Below are 26172 nucleotides of genomic sequence, written 5' to 3' on the forward strand. Positions count from 1 at the left end.
TCGAGCCCTGCTAAAGTAACAGGGTTGCATTACATAGGAGTATGAAGAAAAGGTATTCACTTGGATGTTTAAGGTTCTTAAGTTGTCACATTTATGTTCAACTTTAATTAAGTGATTGTTTCAAAGTTTCATTGTCTCATTTTCCGTTGTTGCTTGCTGCTTGTCAAATGGCTGCCTGCTTTGTGAAAATTGGTAGGTGAGGCTATTACTTCTCAGGATAACACCACAAAGAGCCGGTTCAACATTACTGTACCCACTTCAAGCTGCTAATTCAAATCACGAGGACTGAAATATCTGTGCGGGGAGGCTAATTTAGTGGTTGAATGCCACTTAAAATACATGTTAGCGTTTGTTGAAGAGGTTGAACATCATTTTGTTGGCTAGCACGTGCCCTAACAGCCTCTCCTAACAGTGGATAGTTGTTAGGGAATAATCACAGTATTAATATCTATTTCAAGTGCTCCTTAAAAGGATTCTCACCACTACATGTGCACTTCCTACTGGAGCTGCAAAGAGGATTCTTGAAACACATTAGGAGACTTTCCATAGCACTTTGTCAGACTGCACCTCACCCACAGAGTTATTTCAGAAATTGAGGAATTCACCTAAAAATAAATGTTACGGTATTTTCCTTATTACATAGAATTTCTACCGTGCAGAAGGAGACCATTTGGCCCTTCAAGTCTGCACCGACCCTCTGAAAGACACCCTACCAAGGCCCACTCCACCATCCAATCCCCAGAACCCCACCTAACCTACACATCTTTTGACACTAAGAGGCAATTTAGCATGGCCAATCCACCTAACCTGCACATCTTTGACTGTGCACCCCTCGTATCTTAGCCAGAGTCATTCTTGGTCTCAATGAGGAATGATATGAGAACATGATGCCAGGCAGAGCAGCCCCAGATACTGCAGCCGAGAGGGATAAGAGGGCATTCTTTTGTGTTAAAGTACAGGATGTCTCTTTTCTTCGAGACCCCCTCCAACTGGACTGTGTGTTGGCCTTTTCCTTCAGTCTCTGATCCATCATGCCATGTGTTACTGTGTGCCAGCCAAAACGCTCCACACCATCAGTGAAAAAATGTGCAAGATGCCCAAATGCAGTGCTCCATGAAAATTACAGCTCGCAGATATCTGGTTTAGCAAGTTCAAATTAGAGTAATCAGTAATTTATCATTTCTTTGGAAACGAAAAAATGGAAAAATAATTTCTTGTTGGACAAAAGAATGACAGGGGGTGTTTGCAGCTCGGGCATTTGGTGCCCCCGGTAAAGGTGGCTCTGGATGTCCAGCTGCTTAAACATATCTGAAGATAACCGACTTCAATTTATATGCTTAACAAAGAGATTGCTACCGAGTTGTGGCTAAACTGCACATCATTGCCGCAAATTTTTATCTAGCCAGATCAGATCAAGCAACCACCAGTCATATTTGCCATGTCAGTCAATTGCTACATCCATAATTAAAGTCTTAATTAGCTCCTTGCAACATGCGGGTCACTTTGCTTATGGAAAGCATGGGGCAATTTAAGAGGGTACAGCGCTTCTACCAGCTGGTTGGGTTCCCAAAACTCCACTCATGGCACTCGTAGTCAATAGCAAACACGTGGCATATACAGATAGCAAAGAATTTCATGTGATTCATGTCCAGTTGATGACAACCATTACACCAAAATAATGAAGTTGATTGTAAGATATGCTGGCAGCAGTTGCAATTCTTTTATTGTGCCGCAGTGTATGATTTGAAGGATCAGGGCAATGGATACTTGATTGTTGTCAAGAACGCCACACTGAAGTTGAGGGGAAATTAAATGAGGCTCATGGTTTCCCTGAAAATTTGGTGGAACATATGACCAATATCTGGACATGTGAGATGGAACCACAGCACATTGCCCAAGCAAGAAAACAAAGGTCAAGGTTCATCGATTGCCCAAACAAAACGTCCAGGTTCATCAGCATCTTCTGTGTGCTTCATAAATTTGCTATTTACACTGGGGAATTCCTGCAACCTGGAAGTGTGAAATATGCTCTGCACTGGCCGTGGCTGATGTATGGTCAACCAGACTGAGACTTAAATTTTCACAACGATTGAGAATCTCTCCACCATTGCAAACATAGTGGACAAGGCTAAAATACAAAGTCCCCTTCCTGAACATGCCCCCCCCCCCCACCTCACCCCAAACCATTTTGCAAGGGGTGTAAAAGGGGTAAGGGTGGGATTCATGCATGTGCATTTCACAGAGGCAGCTGCCCATATCAAAAAGCAGCTGCCTCCTGTCATGTCATGAGTGTGAAAGAGATGATGTGTACAAATTAGACCTGATAGGAGCAGGTCAAAACTTTGCAGATTTGTTTGTGTAGCTGGGGACCCTTTCGAAGAGGTGCCACAGAAGTGGTAAATATAAATTTTCAAGTAGCCCAAGGAAGTAGGAGGATGGGGCTTCTGGATTGGCAGGGCATCGTCTTTTGCCCATACGGACTCGGGTACTGAGGTGCCAAGAAGAATGGTATGCTTGAGAAGGGTGCATTATGCTTTGTGACAAGGAAGGGACAAGACGGGAATGGCACCCTTGCACACAGACACTGGCGAAGCAACTCAACGTGAGTTGAGACCAAACCAAAAGCTGGAGGCAGAGGAGGAAAGGGGGGACAACCAGGCACGACCTTGTACAAGCCTTGGAGATCACAACTCAATATGACAGCGAGCCAGTACCGAAGGTGCCTTGGCTAACCGTTGAAGTGGTCACGGAAATACGTTGTCTGGTCAAGCAACATGTCGAACCAGATTTTCTCAACCCCCATGTCCTGTGGGGTCGGTAAAGGCAACTGTTGTGCTCCATTTTTATGCGTCAAACTCTTTTCAAGGCTCAGTAGCGCACTGCCTTGTATATCCCGGTCATCAGCGCAACAGCTGCTTAAAGGTGGTAACAAATGTCCTGTTTGCTGGCATGGAGAGCACATCAATTTCCCTGTTGATTTGGAATCTCAGAAGCAGAGAACCACAGATTTTTCCCAATTGGTGAGCTTTCTTCAAGTGCAGGGCGTTATTGGTTGCCCCATCTCACCATAAAGTCTCCATATCAGCATTCAGACATCTTTGTCAACCGAAAGTCCTTCCATTCCCTCAATTTCCAGGTTTTGTGACCAGAACAAAGCCTTCCATCATGCCTGGCAAGGTCCCCTGGTTACTGCCATGACTCCTTTGGACTGAAATTCTGAGATGTTCTTGGTAGCTTCACTCTCCTCAGTAGATTCCATAGCCCTGGGTTGACTTTCAGCAGATGATGGGGCTGGCTGCTGGTACACAGCAGTCGTCCTATCCATCAATCGCAGTGCCAACAATGCAACCATCCTGTTTAGGGTATGCAGTTCCTCATGTATTGTGTAGATGTCAGTTTTCATTCTCTGAACCGACAAATCCAAGCTACTGCAGGAGAATTCCATCCTTTCCTGACTGAGATATTGCTCTTACATCCACTCAGAGTGTTGGTGCATGTGCATTTTCATGAGAGTGGCCAACTTCCCATGGTTGGAGCTCATGTGGTTGAACCACTGATATCGAGCTCATGAGGGTGATGGACTCCTCCATTTGAAATCCAAGAGCACCCACTGTCTCAGGGAATGCTATGATGTCCACATATTTCCTGCTAATAGTCCAAATACTGTGCCCCACAAGGTGACTCCTGAGTTTGCACACTCTTGTCCACTGGAGCATCATTGTGACGATGGGCAGCAAGGTAGCATAGTGGTTAGCACAGTTGCTTCACAGCTCCAGGGTCCCAGGTTCTATTTCCGGCTTGGGTCACTCTCTGCAGAGTCTGCATGTTCTCCCCGTGTCTGTGTGGGTTTCGGGTGCTCCGGTTTCCTCCCACAGTCCAAAGATGTGCAGGTCAGGTGGATTGGTGGACTGCTAAATCGCCCTTAGTGTCCAAAAAGATGAGGTGGGGTTAAGGGTTACGGAGATAGGGTGGAGGCATGGGCTCAAGTAGGGTGCTCTTTCCAAGAGCCGTTGCAGACTCCTTGGGCCAAATGGCCTCCTTCTGCACTGTAAATTCTAAGATATATGAACTATGATCCTCGTTTGAGAGTGACTGTGCAAAGATTGCTCTGATACCTGCAGCATGCAGGAAAGACCCTTCCCTTGGAGCTCTGTGTGGATGAGCTAAGTTGCACACCTTGCCACAACACAGCAGGTCATTGAAACATTTTGTGGGCTGTATCCAAAGGGTGAGACCTTCCAGCTCTTCCTGCTGGTCGGATCTTGCGGACCCGCCAATGGTGCACCCCTGCTGTGGGTTTCCCAACAGCGTGGAGTGGATTCAATGGAAAATAAGATTGAAAGCGACGGAGCCAGAAGATTGTCGTCTCCCGCTGCCGCGAAAATGCCACAGGGACAACAGAGAATTTCGCACAAGGTTTCTGGTGCTCTCCTGTTTCTCTGACCGCAGCAGAAATTTGAAGACGAGCCTTCTTGGTGGTGGCTGAAGGATTGCATTGGCCTGTAGGTACGTTATTGCTCTCCTCTTCAACTAATATTTACAGCTCTTGACCTATGATACGTGGGGCAGCTGGACCCAAATCTTCATTGCATTGTCTACTCTGTATGACAAATCAATATAAATGTAAGGCAAAAAGGGTCATGTGCCATGCAGCATACAATGCTCTCATTCACTTTTGCATGCTTACATGCACTAAACATTACATATCAGTGAGTAGTGGAGGAAAGCTCTTCACATAAATAAATGGTGTGATGGATGTTGTGGCTATCATTGTAAAGTAGCATACTGTTTCCTGTGATCACTGACAGTTCTACCAGCTTACTTGCTCTTCGTCATATTGCCATGCCATAACTTTGTGCAAATGTGAGAGACCTGGTCAAAGGAGCATCCTGATAGACAGGTGGCAAGAGGGCAAGTCGATGTACGAATAACCATGGCAGTGTTCATCATTCATCCACTGAAGCATAACAGCGAACATAACGTCAAAATAATGCCCTATGGCTGTGTCTTGCGAATCCACTCAATTCGGCCCATGCTTCGGTGCGGTATACTATACGTAGCAACAATGAAAAATATTTCTCGGGAAAGCCCATGATGGGCCATCTGTCCCAAGGTCAACTAATAATGGGGAAACATGAACAGAGTTCCCACCCATCCGACATGTTGGTAACACCTCCTCTGGGGCACAGGGACTTCACCGTGGACTTCCTAACTCACAAGTTGGCCTTCATAAAGGCCCACTTTCACACTGCCCGAGTGGCCATTTTTATACTGCTTGTCACCCAATCTACGCCGCGCCCTCCTCCTTCACACTACTTCAGCGGCTGGCCCCCCCGTCTCTTATTACAGCCTGCATCCCTGGATCGAAAATCTGGACGGAATTCTCCTTCCCGCCAGCCCCGTTTTCTGGCACGGTGCGCCCCCGCCGACAGTGGGATTCTCCTTTCCCAGGGCCTGCTAATGGAGTTTCCCATTGTGGGCCACCCCACACTGTCGGGAAATGCACGGGCATGGGGGGTCTGCCAGCGGGGCGGAGAATCCCACCGTCGTAGAATCCTGTCGCTGATGTATTGGCTGCATTTATTTATTTTATTTTCGAATTTACAGTGCAGAAGCAGAGTATGCACCGGCCCCGGAAAGAGCACCCCACCCAAGCCCACACCTCCGCCCATCCCCGCAAACCAGTAACCCCACCCAACATTTTCGGACACGAAGAGCAATTTAGCATAACCAATCCACCTAACCTGCACATGTTTGGACTGTGGGAGGAAACCGGAGCACCCGGTGGATACCCACGCAGACACAGAGAGAACGTGCAGACTCCGCACAGACAGTGACCCAGCAGGGAATCGAACTTGGGACACGAGCTGTGAAGCGACAGTGCTAAGCACTGTGCTACCATGCCACCTAAAAGTTAATGTCAGGATTTGGGCATCGGGTTTGTAGAGCTGGGAATTCTCCAGACTCTGTGATCACAATGTGAGAACAAAAATTCAGTTCTGAGTATCAAGTAATTATGTTTTCAGCTGAAACCAATTTTGAAAACAGTCGAAAGAATCTCAAAATTTCAGAGGTGCCAGCCACTTAAATCTCATGGCTCCTTGAGCACAGCCGAGTATCTAGCATCAAATGGTTTATCTCTTGATTGCCCAGAGCCTTCTTCCCATAGACAAAGCAGAAGTCAAGAATGTGATTAAATACTTTCCCCTTGCCTAGATAACTGCAATACGCAATGTCAGGCATGGAGCGACACTCACACCTTAAGAATAAATATTAAAAGGAGGACCGGCAGAAACCCTTTGGAATTTCAACCTGCTGCTTGGTTTGTACTTCATTCATGACAGTAAAAATAATGCCTATTCAACAATTAGATATGTATTTGCAATTGCAGATTTATACTATGTCAAGTACTGTATTTTTATAACTGTTTTGTTTTTAGCAAGTTTTAGAGGAAAATAAAGCTGGCCTGCCAAAGCAAGCCAAATTTACAGAAGACAATGAACAAATTGAATCAAAAGTCGAGCAAGCAGATCTGCAGCCCGCTGCTCAGGAGGAAAGTGAGCAGGTTGACTCAAAACAGGAGATTGCAGATTTGCAGCTTTCAGCTGAGCAGATAGAAAAATGTGTTGCAAAGGCTTCACGTCTCAAGGTAAATTCTACTTTTGTTCAATGTTGGTTGATAAAAAACATGAGGAAAGTCATGGATGAGAAAGCTTACTAATGTTCATTATTCTGGCCTCTGACTCCTATCTCAGCATCCAATTATATTTTAAACATGCTCAATGTCTTTATCTCTACCACCCCACTTGGGAAAGCATTTATTTATCGTATTAGAACTTAAATTTATTTTTTATGAATTTAAATTTGTTTTTTGGCCCAGTCTTCCTCATTTACTTTCAAAGTAATATTTTGAATTTACCTGATTGTTGCTATTTATTATTTCTTCTTCTTCTTCTTCGGCGATCACTCGCTAATGAGTTTGATTGTCCACCTAAGAAACGCCATGTTAGAGGTCTTGGGTTCTGTGGATTCTTGCATGACTGACAAATCCCAATCCTAGTACCGCATCTTTGATGCAAACTTGCAGCTGTCTCCGGGAGGTGGGATCCGTCCTTGGACTATAGATCGTAGGTATTCCTTTTTCAGGCTCCGTAGGGTGTCCTTAAAGAATTGCGTCTCTTCAATCAGGAAGCTCCTCCAAGTAGGCCTCTACTGAGCAAGGGTCTCCCTGGCATTGACGTCAATGTTACATTTCTTGAGGTAAGCCTTTAGAGTGTCTTTGAAGTGCTTGCGTTTTCGTCCTTTTGTTCAGAAGCCATCCTTGAGCTTTGAAAGTCAGGACTCTGACATCTTAAGCACTTGGCCACCCAGCCAAGTTGGCTTCAGATGATTATGGCCTCGATGCTGGTGCTCTTGGCTCCTTCAAGAACACTGACATTGGTACGCCTGTCCTCTCAGCTTATGCAAAGAATCTGTCTGAGTCTTCTTGAGGTTGAATGAGACCAATTATTTGGTATACATAGAACATACAGTGCAAAAGGAGGCCATTCGGCCCATCGAGTCTGCACAGACCCACTTAAGCTCTCACTTCCACCCTATCCCCGTAACCCAATAACCCCACCTCACCAGGGAAATTTAGCATGGCCAATCCACCTAACCTGCACGTCTTTGGACTGTGGGAGGAAACCGGAGCACCCGGAGGAAACCCACGCAGACATGGGGAGAACGTGCAGACTCCGCACAGACAGTGACCCAGCGGGGAATCGAACCTGGGACCCTGGCGCTGTGAAGTCACAGTGCTATCCACTTGTGCTGCCCAAACTGTACATCTGCTAAGGTGTCAAGTAAGGCGCGGAGATTCTCTTCTGAGAAAGTGGAGATGGCGGTTATCCACATACTGAAGTTCCAGGAACAATGTCAGCGTCGCTTTGTTCTTGGATTTCAACCGGTTGAAGTTGAAAGGTTTTCCATCCATCCTGCCGATCATGTCCACTCTACTGGGAAGCTTGTTCTTGACAAGGTGAAGGATGGTGGCGATGAAGTTCGAGAAAAGGGTGGGGGTGATGACATAGATAGACCTGCTTGACCTCAAAGGTTTCTGTTTTATTTTCGTCGGTGAGGACTGTGACCAACATCTAGTGGAGGAACCGGAGGATGTTGATGAATTTCTTTGGACAGTCGGCTTTTGACAGAGTCTTCCACAGCACTTCCCAATTGACTGAGTATAAAACCTTTGTCAGGGCGATGAAGGCCCTATGTTGTGATGTGATGTGATGTCATGTGATGTTCCTACTGGGATTTCTCTTGAAGATGCCAAGCAGTGAAAATCACGTATACTCTTTGATTGTTTGGCCAGAAGCCACACTGGCTTTCTGGAAAGATTTCTTCAGAGACTGGGAGAAGGCAGCTAGCAAGGATTTGGGCGATGATCTTCCCAGTGATGGAAAGTAGGGAGATTTCTCAGTAGTTCCCACAATCCGCATTGTCTCTTTTCTTGAAAATGGTGGCGATGACGGCATCAGGTCGGCAGGAATTTCTATCCCGAATTTTCAGCAACAGACGACGGGTGATCTCTTCTCCCCCAAGTTTGAAAATCTTCACTGAGATCCCGTCCACTCCTGCGGCTTTACCATTCTCCATGTGTTTAATGACGGCTTCGACTTTGTCCACACTTGGTGGGAATCATGATCATCTTTGATTGGCAGTTGAGCGATTTCCTCAAACACATACTCATCTACGATTGTACCATGGTTTAGGAAATGTTCTCTCCATCAAAGGCTGACTTTTTTCTTTGACTCTCAAGAGGGTTCGATCCTTACTATGCACTGGTTTGAGGCCTCGGCTATTGGGTCCATATATTGCCCTCGTGGCACCGAAGATCCCCCGGGTGTCATGCTTGTCAGCGAGGCATTGCAGCTCCTAATCTTTCTCATCTTGGTTCTTGATTTTTCCAGTTCTTCTTCGTACCTCCATCTTGGCTAATTGATGAGTTCCCCTCTTCGCATTACTGATTATGTCATTTTTCCAGACACAGAGACCATTCCTCTTCTTAAGACCATAAGACATAGGAGCGGAAGTAAGGCCATTCGGCCCATCGAGTCCACTCCACCATTCAATCATGGCTGATTTCAACTCCATTTACCCGCGCTCTCTCCATAGCCCTTAATTCCTCGAGAAATCAAGAATTTATCAACTTCTGTCTTAAAGACACTCAACGTCCTGGCCTCCACCGCCCTCTGTGGCAATGAATTCCACAGATCCACCACTCTCTGGCTGAAGAAATTTCTCCTCATCTCTGTTGTAAAGTGACTCCCTTTTATTCTAAGGCTGTGCCCCCGGGTCCTAGTCTCCCCTGCTAATGGAAACAACTTCCCTACATCCACCCTATCTAAGCCATTCATTATCTTGTAAGTTTCTATTAGATCTCCCCTCAACCTCCTAAACTCCAATGAATATAATCCCAGGATCCTCAGGCGTTCATCGTATGTTAGGCCTACCATTCCTGGGATCATCCGTGTGAATCTCTGCTGGACCCACTCCAGTGCCAGTATGTCCTTCCTGAGGTGTGGGGCCCAAAATTGATCACAGTATTCTAAATGGGGCCTAACTAATGCTTTATAAAGCTTCAGAAGTGCATCCCTGCTTTTATATTCCAAGCCTCTTGAGATGAATGACAACATTGCATTTGCTTTCTTAATTACGGACTCAACCTGCAAGTTTACCTTTAGAGAATCCTGGACTAGGACGCCCAAGTCCCTTTGCACTTCAGCATTATGAATTCTTGTCGATGAGGTCTTGTCGGTGTGGTCATTCTTGTTGAACCAGTCTTGGTGTTTCCTGATCTTGTAGCCGATGGTTTCTTCACAGCCTGATATATGGCTGTTTTCATCTCTTTCCAGTTTTTCCCCACTCCATTACAATTGACACTTCGGAGATTTTGACATTGTTGGAAGTTCACCAGCATGAACTTCCATTCACTAGCATTCACTAGAAGCTGCTCAACTTTGATCTTTTCTCTGAGCTGTTTCTTCATCTTCTGCTCCTTCTGGCGGAGTTTGATGGACATGGATAAGCAGATGAACCGAGTAGTCAGTTTTTTACTCAATTGACTGAGTAAAAAACCTTGGTCAGGGCAATGAAGGCCCTGTGATGTGTTATAATGTCAAGTATTCATCTGCACTCCGCATCTTTATGCTGAAGAGGGCACCCTTTTGATCTCCAGATCGGACAGTGACAAAGTCGATCATGCACCAGTGCATGATCATGGATGATTTTATCTTTCTTAGGAATGTTAGAGAGGATGCCCCAGGGTGGAGTAACTGCATTCATTGGACTCATCATTGGTTTCAAGGGTTCGGGCAAAGGCACTCAAGACCATTGTCTGCTGGTTATTGGCAAGTTGTAGTTAAAAGGTCATGAGGCGCTCGCTGTTGCCGACAGGGAGCTCCGAGAGTGGGTTGATGAGTTTGTTCTTGAAAGCAAAACCAATTCCATGCTTCCTGGGCTGATCCTCAAGTTTTGCTCTCCGGAAGAATGTGTAACCAGCATCATCTTCCGTCAACTGCTCTGCGGGTCCCTTACAGGGCAGCAACGTCAGTGTTGAAGTGCCTGAACTTCACGGAAACAAGGGAAGTTCTCCATTCTGGTCGACTGTTTTGCTCATTATCCATGAGGTTCATACATTCCAGGTTCCGAAGCTGAGTTTAACTTATCCACCCAGGCTGGGCTCAGAACAGACTATTTTTAGGGCACCTTTTTTAGCCCTTTCCCCATGCGGGGTGAGCAGAATGGATCCTGAAGAGGGCTGCTCAGTTTTGAAGAAAGCTGCTGACACACTCTCCTGTTCCTATTCCAAGATAATAATCTTTATTAGTGTCACAAGTAGGCTTACATCAACACTGTAATGAAGTTACTGTGAAAATCCCCTAGTCACCACACTACGGCGCCTATTCAGATACACTGAAGGAGAATTCAGAATGTCCAATCACCTAACAGCACGCCTTTTGAGACTTGTGGGAGGAAACCGGAGTGCCTGGAGAAAACCCAAGCAGACACAGGGAGAACGTACAGACTCCGTATACACAGTGACTCAAGCTGGGAATCGGACCCGGGTCCCTGGTGCTGTGAAGCAACAGTGCTAACCACTGTGCTACCATGCCTCCAAGAGTGAGACAACTGAATCAAATTGCACCATCTAAGTGACGTTCCGAAGCTCGGGATTTCCAGAACTCTCAGTCCTGTCCCTGTCACCTGTTGTCAATCGCTGTAGTGCTTGGCTGTTTGGAGGTTGTGCTGGTTTCCTCCAGGTAGATGCCTGATGCGGGACATTCTTTAACATGGGAATGCCGTTGCACATTAGCAGACACACCGTCCTTGAGAGAGAGTAGGTCCAGCTCCAGTGGCAAGGTATCCTGATGACTGGGGATCTCCCTACTGCTGTAGCCTTCATCCACCATCGCAGCTGTTGATACCAAACAAGCTTCTTCCACCTGTTTCACCGTTGAGGACTTGTTTTGGATTATGCTTTGTCTGGTTCCTACCCTCCAACCTTACCGTCATCGGTGACCCTGCCAGGAGTTTAAGGATCCCGACGGCATTTCTCTCAGGATCAATGGAATGTTCAAGCCTCTCCACCAAGGCAACTATTTATCATATATACAGTTTGCCAAAGTCAGTCATTGACGAACTTCTTCCATTTCTTCGAATTATGCACTTCTCTGCTTTTTGCCTTTACTTGTCTATGGTATCAATGATGCTTCTCGTTCCTCTGGACTTTAGCATGCACATATATCCTTTTTTGACCAGAACGGAACAGAGTCCTTAGCCTGTAGTCTGACAAGTGCATTGGAATAGGTACGTCCCCTGGTTCTAGACAACACCCCCTCCCCCCCCCCCCCCCGCAACTCCCCGCAACCAGAGAACACATCATTTCTACATCTACCCTGTAGAGCCTGTAAGAAGTTTGTATATTACAATGAGATCATCTCTCATTCTTCTAAACTCTAGCACATACAGACCCAGTCTCCTCAATCTTTCCTCATAAGACAATCCCGCCATCCCAGGGATGAATTTGGTGACCTTTTGTTTAACTCCCTCTATGGCCAGCATATCCTTCTTTTCTTTAAGGAGACCACAACTGCACATAAGGCTCTATACAACTGTAGCAAGACCTCCTTATTCGTGTACTCAAAACTCCTTGCAGTAAAGGCGAACATACCATTTAACTCTCTTGTCCGCCTGTATGTTAGCTTCCAGTGAGTTATGAACAAGGAGTCCGCGGTCTCTTTGAACATTGACACTTCCCAATCTCTCCCATTTAAGAAGGAGCTTTTCACAGTAACTTCATTGCAGTGTTAATGTAAGCCTACTTGTGACAAAAATTATTATTATTATTAAATACTCCACATTTCTGTTTTTCCTAAAGAATGCCTTTGTTTAACTTTTGTAGACCTGAACTTTTTTATTCTGATTACTGAGAACTGTGTTGAATGTACAGCAAAAAAAGCATTTCTTTTCGACCAACAGGTTCGAAAAGAGCTTCATCCCAAGCTTCGTCATTGAACTTTGCCATGAATATACAGACTAATATTTTAATAGTTTTTTTTCAAATTTCTTTGCTACCGTGTATGGTTTTGTAATATTTTCATAAGCATACTTCAAATGACAGAATTAAGTTAAAATTTGTTAACTTGTTTGTTGTTCCTTGTTCATTTCATAGAAAGAACGAACCATTGCTCGAGTATACATGGCTCATGCCAGTGAAGTTTTACTCCAGTCTATGAACCTGGCACTAAACAACAATCTTACCAATATCTTAGGAGCAGCTAGTCTCGAAATGGTTGAATGTTTTGGCCAATTTGATACAGTTTCAGCAAGCCAATACTTAGCACTACATCAGGTATTGCAATTTGTTATCATTCATGCATTTTGGCTTTTTATGACCTTGTCCAGCAGAATAGATTAATAAAGATACTGTACATGGAATATGAAATTGCTAATTAATTTTCATCAGTGAAACTGGACAAGCATATTGTTCATTTTAAACATAAGTGTTCAGTTTTAATTACTTAATCATCTGTCATTTAAGGCAGCATGGTAGCATTGTGGATAGCACAATTGCTTCACAGCTCCAGGGTCCCAGGTTCGATTCCAGCTTGGGTCACTGTCTGTGCGGAGTCTGCACATCCTCCCCGTGTGTGCGTGGGTTTCTTCCGGGTGCTCTGGTTTCCTCCCACAGTCCAAGGATGTGCAGGTTAGGTGGATTGGCCATGATAAATTGCCCTTAGTGTCCAAAATTGCCCTTAGTGTTGGGTGGGGTTACTGGGTTATGGGGATAGGGTGGAGGTATTGACCTTGGGTAGGGTGCTCTTTCCAAGAGCCAGTGCAGACTCGATGGGCCGAATGGCCTCCTTCTGCACTGTAAATTCTATGAAACTAATATTTGAAGAATATGGAACAAAGTTGTTTTGAAAATCAAACTTACCAGTGTGCCAAACTCAGAAATAATAATGGGAATTTTCCACTTCTGATTACTGTTCAACCAAGGAAATGTATTGTCTATTCCCAGGTCTGTAGATCCCTCTAGTCCTTCCAATTTCAGTATTTGCCACGTTGACATTTCTTAGTTAATGGCGATGTCGACATTCCTTGGGTATTTCAAAATATTGTGGCGTAAAAAGAGAATCCTGTTTAAAACAAAAATGTTAAAAGCACACAGCTACAGTGGGTAGCATTTACTGTCCCCAGCCCCGCCGACGGGACCTTGCAACACTACTGACGGGCCGCAGCCCCCGCCACCACAGGTTTCCTGGCAGCAGCGGGTGCGAACAAAGGGAAACCCCATTGACACCTGTGGTACCAGAAGATCCCGCCGCCAACCACTGGTGGCCCGTCTCCGCAGCCATGAAACACGCGGCGGATTGGGTAGAAACTCACATCCACCATATCTGGAATGTGTTCCGTAATCTTGTTATATTGAAGAAATATAATATACAAATAGGCTAGCGGCTTCAAAGGAATCTAACATGTAAACACACAGGACAAGAATCAGGTCGGAAGGATAGGATGAAAAATACAGAGCAAATAAAAACACTGTACATGGGAAGATGTGTAATTCTTGACCTCCTTCAGGAAATGAAGGCATGTTGGATATTGGAATTTGCATCGTGTGATTAATCAGAAGGAATGGGGTTAATGGTGAACTACGTTTTGTCATTTCGTTTCATTACAATATACCATTTAAATGTGTTTCCTTTCTAATTAATGTCTTGCAATTCCAATGGAATACTTATCTCTATACTCATAGAATACTTACAGCACCAAAGAAGCTGATTGGCCCGTCAAGTGTGTGCCTTGACTGTTTGCAAGAGTAATCCAGCTAGTTCCAGTCACCTGGATAGATAAGGATAAATAATTGCCCCAATTATTTAATAATCTAAAAAATATTTTCCACAAAATAGGTGAAATGAATAAAACATTCAAAAAGTTTAGTTGCAGATGCTATAGGGGCTAAGTGAAATAGCTCTTGAAATTGGATGAGGGATCACAAAGTTAATCTGTGCTTGTTGATTGCAAAGCGGGAATTAAGACAACTTGGCGTTGCATGCTGTCCAGGCATCACTAACCATGCTGTTTATTAACTGAGAGTCTGAGCAGGTATATGTTCTCTTGAGTGGCTAGAACATGGCGCCTCATATTGAATCCCTCTAAAACCATATCCATTGTATTCCACCTCCACAATGCCAGCGCCAAAAAAGAAAATCCGTATCTACAGGAATGGCCTAAAACTAAAATATGGTCCCAAACCAACATACTTGGGAGTAATCCCAGATAGAACTCTGTCCTTCTGGGAACATTTGAAGAAAAAGTAGTGAAGGTCAAAACCAGAAACACACTACTGCCCAAACTTGCTGGATCTACATGGGGTGTGCTGCCACAACACTCTGGGCCTTAGCACTTGCCCTATCATATTACGCAGCAGAATACTGGCAAAGGTCATCACACACAATTTACACTCAATTGAATGAAACAATGTACATCATAACTGGAACTCTTTACTCAACACCCCTCCCCTGGCTTCCTTTTCTTGCAAACATCACTTGCACATACATCCACTGAGTGGGGTTTGGGCGGGGAGTTGTACATTCTTGGGGGTGTCGGACATTCATGGGTGGGTGCACATTGGTGGGTGAGTGAGCAAAGTTGGGTTGGGGGGTGGGGATCAGATCAGGTTGGGAGGGATTGGAGATCAGCCTGGGGAGGTTGGGCTGGGTCAAAGCAGAGCCTAGGTTCAGTTGGGGCTTGGGTCAGGCCAGGTCGAAGGGGGTGGTGTTTGGATCAGCGGGTGGGTGGGGTTTGGTTGGGTCAGGGTGTGGAGCTCAGGTTAGGTCAGATTGGGGGAGAGGGGGTTTGTTCCCTTCAGGGAGAGGGTTCGGGCCGAGTCAGGGGAGGGTGGGAGTCAGATTAGGTCATGTGAAGGTTGGGGTTGGGTTGGGTGGGTGGGCAATCTTGTGAAGGTGAGGGGCGGTTAGTGTTGGGGAATACTATGTGGGCGTGGGATGTTTAGTTTGGGGGTGTGGAGTAGGGGATTTCCCTGGAGGAGTTTGGGGTGTCCTGTGTGGAGCTCGGTCTTGTTGTTTAAAATAGTTGCTCTTTCAGAGTAACTATTTGTGTATCACTGGCAGAACCATCCGAATATGGTGATTTAAATCGTCTTGTCAGATGGATCCCAGCACAGTGCAATTATCGAGGGAAAGTTAACTCTCTGGACAATTGCTGCATAAATCCTTACATGAGAACCTCTGAGAGGGATTCCCATCGGATCTTTGGGATACCCCCCCCAATGCAACACTGGGGACCCAAGAAGTTACGGGCCAAGCAATGCTGCACATTACCGAGGAGTGAGTGTCCTTTCCACAGACTAAACAGCAGGCTAATCACCTTAAACTCACCCAGTGAGGAGTCTATTGCTTAGCTTAGGAGGACGAATTCGCTAAATAAATAAGCGATTAGCCCCAGTTAAAGTTAGCCTGCACCTCTTGAAGGGGAATAGAAACAGAAAATGTTGGAAATGCCCAGCAGGTTGTGCAGAAAGAAACTTCGGTAGTAGGGAAGATGCTGGAATCTATCATCAAGGAAGAAATAGCGAGGCATCTGAATGGAAATTGTCCCATTGGACAGTCACAGAATGGGTTCATAAAGGGCAGGTCATACCTAACTAATTTAGTGGAATTTTTTGAGGACATTATCAGTGCGGTAGACATAGGGGAGCCAATGGATGTGGTCTATCTGGATTTCCAGAAAGCTTTTGATAAGGTGCCACACGAAAGGTTGCTGCATAAGCCAAAGATGCATGGCGTTAAGGGTAAAGTAGTAGCATGGATAGAGGATTGGTTCATTAATAAAAAGCAAAGAGTGGGGATTAATGGGTGTTTCTCTGGTTGGCAATAAGTAGCTAGTGGTGTCCCTTAGGGATCAGTGTTGGGCCCACAATTGTTCACAATTTACATAGATGATTTGGAGTTGGGGCCAAGTGCAACATGTCCAAGTTTGCAGACGACACTAAGATCAGTGGTAAAGAAAAAGTGCAGAGGATACTGGAAGTCTGCAGAGGGAGTTGGATAGTTTAAGGCAGATGGAATATAATGTTGACAAATGTGAGGTTATCCATTTTGGTAGGAATAACAGCAAAAGGGATTATAATTTAAGTGATGAAATATTAAAATATGCTGCTGTGCAGAGGGACCTGGCTCTCCTAGTGCATGAGTCGCAAAAAGTTGGTTTACAGGTGCAACAGGTGATTAAGAAGGCGAGTGGAGTTTTCACTGCTCGAGGGATGGAGTTTAAGACTAGGGAGGTTATGATGCAATTGTATAAGGTGTTAGTGAGGCCACACCTGGAGTATTGTGTCCAGTTTTGGTCTCCTTATCTGAGAAAGGACAACCAGGTGCTTGAGGGTGTGCAGAAGAGATTCATTGGGTTAATCCCAGAGTTGAGGGGGTTGGATTACGAGGAGAGGTTGAGTAGACTGGGACTGTACTCGTTGGAATTTAGAAGGATGCGGGAGGATCGTATAGAAACATAAAATTATGAAGGAAATAGATAGGATAGATGCAGGCAGGTTGTTTCCACTGGTAGGTGAAAGCAGAACTAGGGGGCATAGCCTCAAAATAAGGGGAAGTAGATTTAGGACTGAGCTTAGGAGGAATTTCTTCACCCAAAGGCTCGTGAATCTATGGAATTCCCTGCCCAGGGAAGCAGTTGAGGCTCCTTCATTAAATGTTTTCAAGATAAAGATAGATAGTTTTGTGAAGAATAAAGGGTTATGTTGTTCGGGTTGGAAAGTGGAGCTGAGTCCACAAAAGATCAGCCATGATCTCATTGAATGGCAGAGCAGGCTCGAAGGGCCAGATGGCCTACTCCTGCTCCTAGTTCTTATGTTCTTATAAACGGCGAATGTTTTAGGTCAATGCCCTTGCCTCAGAACTGGGAAAAGTTAGATATACAATCGGCTTTGAGAAATGGGTGTGAAAAGGACATAGGGAAGGTCTGTGGTAGGGTGAAGGAAAGAGTCTCCCTGGGCCACAGCAAATGGTGAAGAGCAAGAAAAGAAGTAAAGAAACAAAAGATGTATTAAGAGCAGATGTACGACTGACTGAAAAAAAATTCGGGGGAAAACCAAAGAAAAGAAAACAAATTGGGCAGAGACTGTGGTCTGAAATTGTTGAACTCTGTATTGTGTCTGGAAGGCTATAAAGTGCCGAACTGAAAAGTAAGATGCTGCTCCTTGAGCTTACATTGAGCTTCACTGGAACAGTACTGTCGGCTCACGGTGACGTCTCTGTCCTTGGCAATTCTGCAGGATCTCATAGCAGTCAAGCAATTTGTCCTCCTATAGATTACTAGGATTGCTGAGGCACTGCACCAGGGAAATGACAACATGTCCACCACTGCCTTTGCTGTTGCCTGTCAGTCAGCAAGCTCAGACTGGTGTCACCATGACAAGGTGATGCTGTCTGCAGCCAGACCTTCTGTGCCTGGAGCTGCTCTTCCGCCAACCATTCTGCAGCCACTGGGCCGGGCCAAGGCATGTGGGTGACAACCACTAAGGGAAAGTGCAAGGCTGATTAGTTAAGTTTGTCTGGAATGATTTTGTTCATAAGTTGGTTTTCTAATGTTTATTTTGTGGTTGCTTTTATTTCTTTGACCAAGCAAATGCTATGGTCGGAACAGTTATGGGACAGTTGATGAATGGGAAATTGGGAGTGTGGTAATGGCTGTTGCATTAATATAAATTATAAATATAAATTATTCATGAACCAGGAGTGTCTGTTAAGGCTGCCTCTTCTCTTCATCCTCCTCCTCCCAACATGCTCATTATGTGCCTGTTTGTTGTGGGAGGAATTATAGCTATTCAGCTATACTGACTTACTCATGAGTGACCAGATGGAGATTCTTGGAGTTTTAAAAACAGCCTTTATTTCAAGTTATAGCATGGGAGCTAGTCCATGAACAATGGAATACAGCATAAATTATACCTTTAGACTCAACCACAAGCAACTAACGTATACCAGCGTGGTAGCATAGTGGGGCAGCACGGTAGCATAGTGGGGGCAGCACGGTAGTATAGTGAGGGCAGCACGGTAGCATAGTGGGGGCAGCACGGTAGCATAGTGGGGGCAGCACGGTAGTATAGTGGGGGCAGCACGGTAATATAGTGGGGGCAGCACGGTAGCATAGTGGGGGCAGCACGGTAGCATAGTGGGGGCAGCACGGTAGCACAGTGGGAGCAGCACGGTAGCACAGTGGGAGCAGCACGGTAGCACAGTGGGAGCAGCACGGTAGCACAGTGGGAGCAGCACGGTAGCACAGTGGGAGCAGCACGGTAGCACAGTGGGAGCAGCACGGTAGCACAGTGGGGGCAGCACGGTAGCATAGTGGGAGCAGCACGGTAGCATAGTGGTTAGCAAAATTGCTTCACAGCTCCAGGGTCCCAGGTTTGATTCCCGGCTTGGGTTACTGTCTGTGCGGAGTCTGCGCGTTCTCCCTGTGTCTGCGTGGGTTTCCTCCGGGTGCTTCGGTTTCCTCCCACACTCCAAAGATTTGCAGGTTAGGTGGATTGGCCATGCTAAATTGCCCTTAGTGTCCAAATTGCCCTTAGTGTTGGGTGGGGTTACTGAGTTCTGGGGATAGGGTGGAGGCGTGGGCTTGGGTAGGATGCTCTTTCCAAGAGCTGGTGCAGACTCGATGGGCCAAATGGCCTCCTTCTGCACTATAAATTCTATGATTCTATGATACCAATCAAATAGAGCACATTTGTTTCAAAATTATCTATATCCATTCACAATTAATATTTAGGGTTACGTGATTTATAAAATATGAGTACAATTATCGAATCATAATTTGGGCATGTACACTTAATTATAACATCGCCAAGCACCTATTTTCTCTATTTATTTACTAACATCTAGATATAGGTATGCGAGGAATATGTTTGAGTGGTGGAACAAACTCTCTTCCCATTATCCCTTGTTTTGGTGGACACACACGAGTTGCAGCTGCGTAACGATCAATTCAATTGAATGTTTGTGTGTGAGCTCTGTGACTATTCCCTCCCTTTTAATTAAATACAGTAATAGTCCTTGAATGCTATCTGTAGGCAGCTTGGAACTAAGGCGGCCAGTGCCTTTTCAAAAATTCTCTGTCTGTGAGAATTTTGCAGTTAGCAGCTTGTGTGATTCTGTCTTTTTAACCCGTTTCACATACATCTTCTCACTGGCAGAATGGCCTTTCCCTTCATGGTGGCAAGGCTGTACAGCAGGCCACGACAAACCTTGGCACACACTCTGTCAAGGATTACAGGACACCTCCAATGTAGTCCAGATAGTAAAAGTTTTGTTTCAGCATGCCAATTATCTAATCTCTTGTTTTATTGTCACATGTAGACTTACATTAACACTGCAATGAAGTTACTGTGAAAAGCTCCTTGTCTGCCCTATCACATTTCACGTAGCACCATAGCTTGTATTGTATGCTGCCTGAACATGGATGTGAGCTGTGCATCCTAATCATTTGCCATGTGGTCAGTATATAACCCTTATCACCTGATAACCACTCTTTCATGTGCAGTACTTGCTCCAATAGAGCTGGCATGGTGAATTGCTGCAGAATGAATGCATCAAAAGTGCTGCCAGGATATGGGGCATTGTCCTGCATGATTCACTGCATGTGGTCACACACCAGCTAGAAACTGAGTTATATCTCTTTCGGTTGCAGTGTCAGGTACAGTTAGCAAGTGTGCCCACAGGGGAAGCGCATGCAGTTAGTGGAACCTTGATCCTGTAGTGATTTGCATATCTGTATGTACACAAGGGGTTAATGTATAGACATAACAGCTAAGTAATCACTAGATGGCAGCACTGGAGATGGGTATAAAAAGACAAACTCAAGCCGAGATCCCTCTCTTCGTGTGGATAGTGACTAGTGACCAGAAGTAGAAAGAGACAGCTCAGAATGTAGGTGTAGTTAATCATAGTTAATTCTTATTCAATCTTGTTTATTTAACATCTAGTATAAGTGTTGGAGAGAGAACAAACTCATAGTTTGTTTGTTAATGTTACTCAATAAAGTATTTGCTCTAATTGGAAGACTACGAGTGTTAATCAACGTTGAGTTAAAGATCATCCTGGCAAGAAGCAAATGAGTAACATATATTGCACAAAGTAATATAACAGACCCTGGGGAAGCCTGTATCCGAGTGAAGTTGTGTGTTCTCTAGCAGTTGCACCGGTGAGTGTCCTAATGGGGGGACCAGAAGTGAGCAGGACTTCAACTCATCATGCAGTGGCCACCAATTAGCTATGCACAGATGAGAGGCCCAGTCAGTTGTGCATTGGGTCAGGCAGGAGGCCACTGACCCCACTGTTACCATGGGGAGAATTCTCTGATATGGGGCTATGTCCCCACTCCCGCAAGAAAACTGGCTTGAATCACTCTGGACTTTCCTGGAGAAAGCCCAGAGTGATTCTCCATTTTGCAGGGGGCTAGCAGGGCCCTGGAGTGCTCCTTGCAGCTCTGGCTGCCGATACGGGGCCCTGCACCTCCTGCTCGGCGGCCCCATGCAACAAGGCCGACCCATACCGTAGGGCGACCCCGACCATATAGGCCCCCCTGAGATTGCGCCTGCCCGCCGATCAGTGGTCCCTGATTGTGAGCCTGGCCATCTTGGAGGCCCCCCCCCCCCCCGGTGATGGATCCCCCCACCACCCATCAGGCAACAGCCGCCACTGAGCTCCCGCCGGGTGGAACCATGAATGAACCACGGTGGCAGGAATTTGGCCAGTTGTCGGCGGAGAATCGCTGCAGGGGCCTCTTTCAATCGCCCCCGACCAGCGCCGCGCCGACCACTCACGCGTGATTGGCGGCAATTCTCTGGTCGAAATCGCGGGAGCGGCATTGTACCCGATCGCGGGTCTGACGCCCATTCTCCGCCCCATGCCAAGCGCAATTTCGGAGCGGAGGCTTGGAGAATCCCTCCCCATATTTCAATGGCATCTATTCCCTGTAAGCCAGCAGCATCATTCTGCCTGTCTGAGAGGAGGATTTGGAATTGGAATTAGAACTGTTGCCAACTTCTGCCAACTGTTACTCTTGAATCCCTGAAACTGTTGCATTCCCCTTACCATCAAACCATTAGATCAGCGCAGCAGTGAGTGGTCCCACTGTTTAGCAATCCTGTCCGCAGGATCTCGTCTAGGCCAGCTGTGAATGGTGGGAGGTCCTTTTTCCCAGATATGGCCTGATCAAAGTGGGGTAGAAGAGATTGCAGCGGAGGTTAGCAGCCATTGACCAAAACTGCGTCCAATGCCACAGAAGGGCCAGTGACCTGCTGTGCTCTGCCAAGGCCAACTGTCACTGCCAAGTGGCATTGAAGATGGCATATAAAATGTAATTGTGTGGTTGGAGAGGTATATCAGGCAGGAGTGTAGGTTCTAGGCCTCAGCACCAGATTGAACATGTGAACTGAATGTGTGGGTACCAATTCATGCTGTGAACATTGTACCATTTGCAGAAGTGTGTGTGTGTGTGTAACACTTACTTGAGAGGTGACATTAGCTGTCAGAGGCTTATATTCTCTTCAAGGGATTCGCTGTGCACAGAGATGATATCCAATCCTTTCGTCTGCCTGCAGGCCAAATGCGCGCACGGCATTGCACAATGTTCAGCACGATTCGTGATGCTTCCGATACTGAAGCAGTCTATGCCCACATACACGGGTTGATCCATGGCAAATAATATTCACACCATACAAGTTCCAGGCAATGACTATCTCCATCAAGACAGAATCTAACTACCTCCCCTTGACAGTCAATGGAATTATCAAAGCTGAATTCCCAACTATCAATACCCTGGGAGTTATTGTTGACCAGAAAATGAACTGGACCAGCCATTTAAATTGTGGCAAGAAGAGCAGGCCAAAGACTGGTAATTCTGCAGAGTGTAACATACCCCCCCCCACTCTCCAAAGCCTGTCCACCATCTACATGACTTAGGTCAGGAGTGTTGTAGAGTACTCTCCATTGCCTGGATGAATTCAGATATCACAACACTGAAGAAACTCTACACCACTCAGGACATAGCAAACCAACAACTCAACATAAAGCAGCCCATTTGATTGGCACCCCATTCATCACCTTAAACCTTCACACTCTCTACCACTGAGGCACAATGTCTGCAATGAGTAACATCTGCAAGATGCACTGAAGCAACTTATCAAGGCTCCTTCCAAACCCTCGACTCATCTCATCTCATCTAGAAGAACAAGGGCAGCACACATGTGGGAACACGATGACCTGAAAGATCCACTCCAAATCACATGCCATCCTGACTTGGAACTTTGCATCACTGTTGCTGGGTCAAAATCATGAAACCCGCTCTCTAAGGGCACTGCATAAGATGGACTGCAGCAGTTCAAGATGGCAGTTCACCACCACTTTCTCAAGGGAAATTAGGGATAGGCAATAACTCTGGCCTAGCCAGTGATTCCCACAAGCTATGAACAAATACAAAAAAAATGTTATGGAACACTCAAAGCCTGGTGTCAGTGGCTCTGAACTCTGTAAGTTGGCCCATCTAAAGGAGGAGGCAGTCAAACTATGTCAGGAGAAGGGTGTAAGCTCAGTTACAGATGGTAAGGCTGGAGTATTAATATAATAGAGTGAGGATGTCTCCAATCCGGTGTTGGGAACTTGGCATACAGGAGGCAGGCACGGAACTGCAGTGGAAAATGGAATTATGCATAACCTCAAGCTTGTGCTCCACTACAGATCCTCACACTCAGGAGACATGTTACGCACAGTCTGCAGGAAGCCAGAACTCCGCCTAGTCATAGAGTCATAGAAGTCTACAGCACAGAAAAGGCCCGATGGCCCATCTCATCTGCGCTGGTCAAATACAACCTCTGGGGATGCTAACATGGTGTGGTAGTAGAGGTATTACGGTACCTGGTAATGCTGGAACACCATTGGTAAAAATTGTATGCTTCCTATTGGTCAAGCTGTATGGTAGCTCCGCCCTGCTAGGCAGGGTATAAGAGCCCATGCCGCCCCAGCAGTCTTCATTCTGCACCTGAGCTGCTGGGGGAAACATCTAGCTTATTAAAGCCTTCAGTTGGACTACAACCTCGCTTTAGTGGTCATTGATCGTGCATCAATTTAATAAGCTAGATTTAAAAGGATGGAGCTCCGAATCAAGCCAGAATGTCTGCAACTCAGCCCCCACGCGGCTAACTCAGCGGCAATCTTCAAGCACTGGCTGGCGTGTTTTAAAGGATATCTCGGGACGGCCGAAAACACACTCACGGGAGAACAGAAAATGCAAGTCCTGCACTCGAGGGTGAGCCCGGAGATTTACATCCTCATCGAGGAAGCGGAAGACTTTGATGCAGCAATAGAGCTGCTAAAAGGACATTATATTCGCCCGGTAAACCAGGTCTACGCCCGACATCTGCTAGCAACGAGGCGACAAATCCCTGGGGAATCGTTGGAAGAATTCTACCGTGCACCCCTGGTGTTGGGGAGAAACTGCAGCTGCCCGTAAGTTTCGGCGAGCGAACACACTGAACTCTTGGTCCGGGACGCTTTCGTGGCAGGTATGCTGTCCTCCCAAATCCGCCAGCGATTGCAGGAAAAAGACACTCTTGGTCTCAAGGAGGCACGGGCCCTTGCAGGCTCCCTGGATGTGGCCTCCAGAAACGCCCGCACTTACGTTCCCGACCGCGCTTTTTACTACTCTCCTTATTTTCTTTGTTTCCCACACAGGCGAGTAACATTTACCATTGTTCCCCAAAAGAAAAATTATAAAACCTCCAATGCTTGAAACCCCATCACATAAATCTGCGTAGGACGCATCACTATAAACTATTAGTTTCAAGTGCCTACGGTCACCTAAAACCGGGAACTTCAAAACACACTCCTGCATTTTTAGTTTGGCCAATGCTTTATTTGCTCTTATTATGTCTTCCACTTTGGGTTCATTCATTTTTGTACTCAACTCTAAGACATCAAAACTCACGTCCGGTCTAGTCTGTCTACCTGACCAGTTCAGTTGTCCAATTAAACTTTGCAGTTGCTCTTTTTCTATCTTTGAAACCATTGCGTCTTTTTGTGAAACTCGGCCACGACTAATTGCTATTGGGCTGATGCTTTCCAAATAAGATTGCTGACGTAAAGTTGCTCCTAACTTAGTCTGTCCGATTTTCAGTCCAATATATTTAAATGCACCGGAAGACTGACTTCCAACCTTGAATTCTTTCCTCAAACCAGAGATTACAATAGCTTCAAAATCACTAGTCCCACCCCACAAAAAATCATCGACATGCATCATAAAAATGCCAGAAAGATTTCCTTTATAGTGCCAGTAAAACATTGCAGGATCTACTTTCAACTGGCAACAGCCTAACTTTAACAAAACTGACCTTACCGAAAAATACCAGACTCTAGATGCATCATTTAATCCATATATACATTTGTTCAACTTCCAGAGTACCCCTTCTGTGTTAGCTGCTTCTTTAGGAGGATGGAGAAAAATGTCTCTCTGGAGCTGATGCCCCTGCAAAAAGGCATCTTTTATAACTATAGATTTGCATTTCCATGCCTTTGTGGCTAATAGAGCCAAGAAGATCTTTAAAATAACCTTTCCTGCTGTAGGTGAATCTACCCTCAAATCCTGATCTTCTAAGTTTTCTTCAAATCCCCTTGCCACAAGCCTGGCCTTTGCCTTATAAGTTCCAGCTGGAAGAACATTTTCCATGCAAATCCATCTGTGGGATAGAGCTCTTTGTCCCCTATCCGGTACTTCCGTGTATACCCCAAATTCACTCCAACTATGCAGTTCTTGCTGTTTAGCTTATTTGATAACTTTGATAATTTTTCAAGTAATTTATTTGAAGCCATCAAAATCTCACGAGCATGTGGGCTTCTACTCCTATTAGTATTCGGAGTCTTACTCATGTTCCGAGATTTTGATAAACTACGTCTCCCTCTCCCGTCTGGTATCTCGTTCTGTACTGCTACTACTTGATCTTTCCCTTCTGCTGTGGGATGTCCTTTCAATAGTTCTCGACCTTTTCCTGTGGACCTGTTCACTATCTGATGTACTATCTGAACTGGCACTGTGTTTCTGTGCCCTCCATTTTTGAACTTCGTTTTCCCAATCCATTTTCTTGGCTCCTTCCCCTGAATGCTGTACATTCAACCAATGTTTACACTTTCCAGTGGCCTTCCCTGCTCTACTAATAACAGTTGCATCCTTCCATTGACTAGACCCTTCAGGCAAGTATGTCACTTTTGTACCAGCTTTTGGCAGTTGCCCTTTCGGAAAAATGGCCTGTTCTAATTCGTCAGAAGTGTTCTGTTCCTCCACAGAAACCCTGTCTAAATCAGATAATTGGTCCTCATAGTTCTGTAACACGTGCTGTACCACATGACTCTGGTTCCTCGTCATGTCTGTCTGCTCTGTCTAAATTTGAAAATCTGTACCCATTATCCTTGATGAATGTACCCTAACAGTTTGATTACCATGTTGCAAAATAATTGCTTTGCCATCTATGCCTATGATCTTCCCTGGGCCTTTCCATTCATTAGAATTGTCTCTCTTATAGTATACCATGCCTCC

The 26172-nt window shown here is 45.6% G+C and overlaps 1 protein-coding gene across 2 annotated transcripts in view; it reads left to right on the plus strand.

Moving 5' to 3' along the window:
* cfap46 (cilia and flagella associated protein 46) overlaps positions 1-26172 on the plus strand; it is a 368598-nt gene that overhangs the window by 257113 nt on the left and 85313 nt on the right. For both annotated transcript variants that reach the window (XM_072479134.1, XM_072479136.1), the window contains 2 exons: positions 6440-6649; positions 12719-12898. In XM_072479134.1, coding sequence (XP_072335235.1) covers positions 6440-6649; positions 12719-12898 — 390 coding nt within the window. The remainder of the gene's footprint in view (positions 1-6439; positions 6650-12718; positions 12899-26172) is intronic.

This window comes from Scyliorhinus torazame, chromosome 16 (assembly GCF_047496885.1).
Source record: "Scyliorhinus torazame isolate Kashiwa2021f chromosome 16, sScyTor2.1, whole genome shotgun sequence".
In the NCBI taxonomy this organism is placed as follows: Eukaryota; Metazoa; Chordata; class Chondrichthyes; order Carcharhiniformes; family Scyliorhinidae; genus Scyliorhinus; species Scyliorhinus torazame.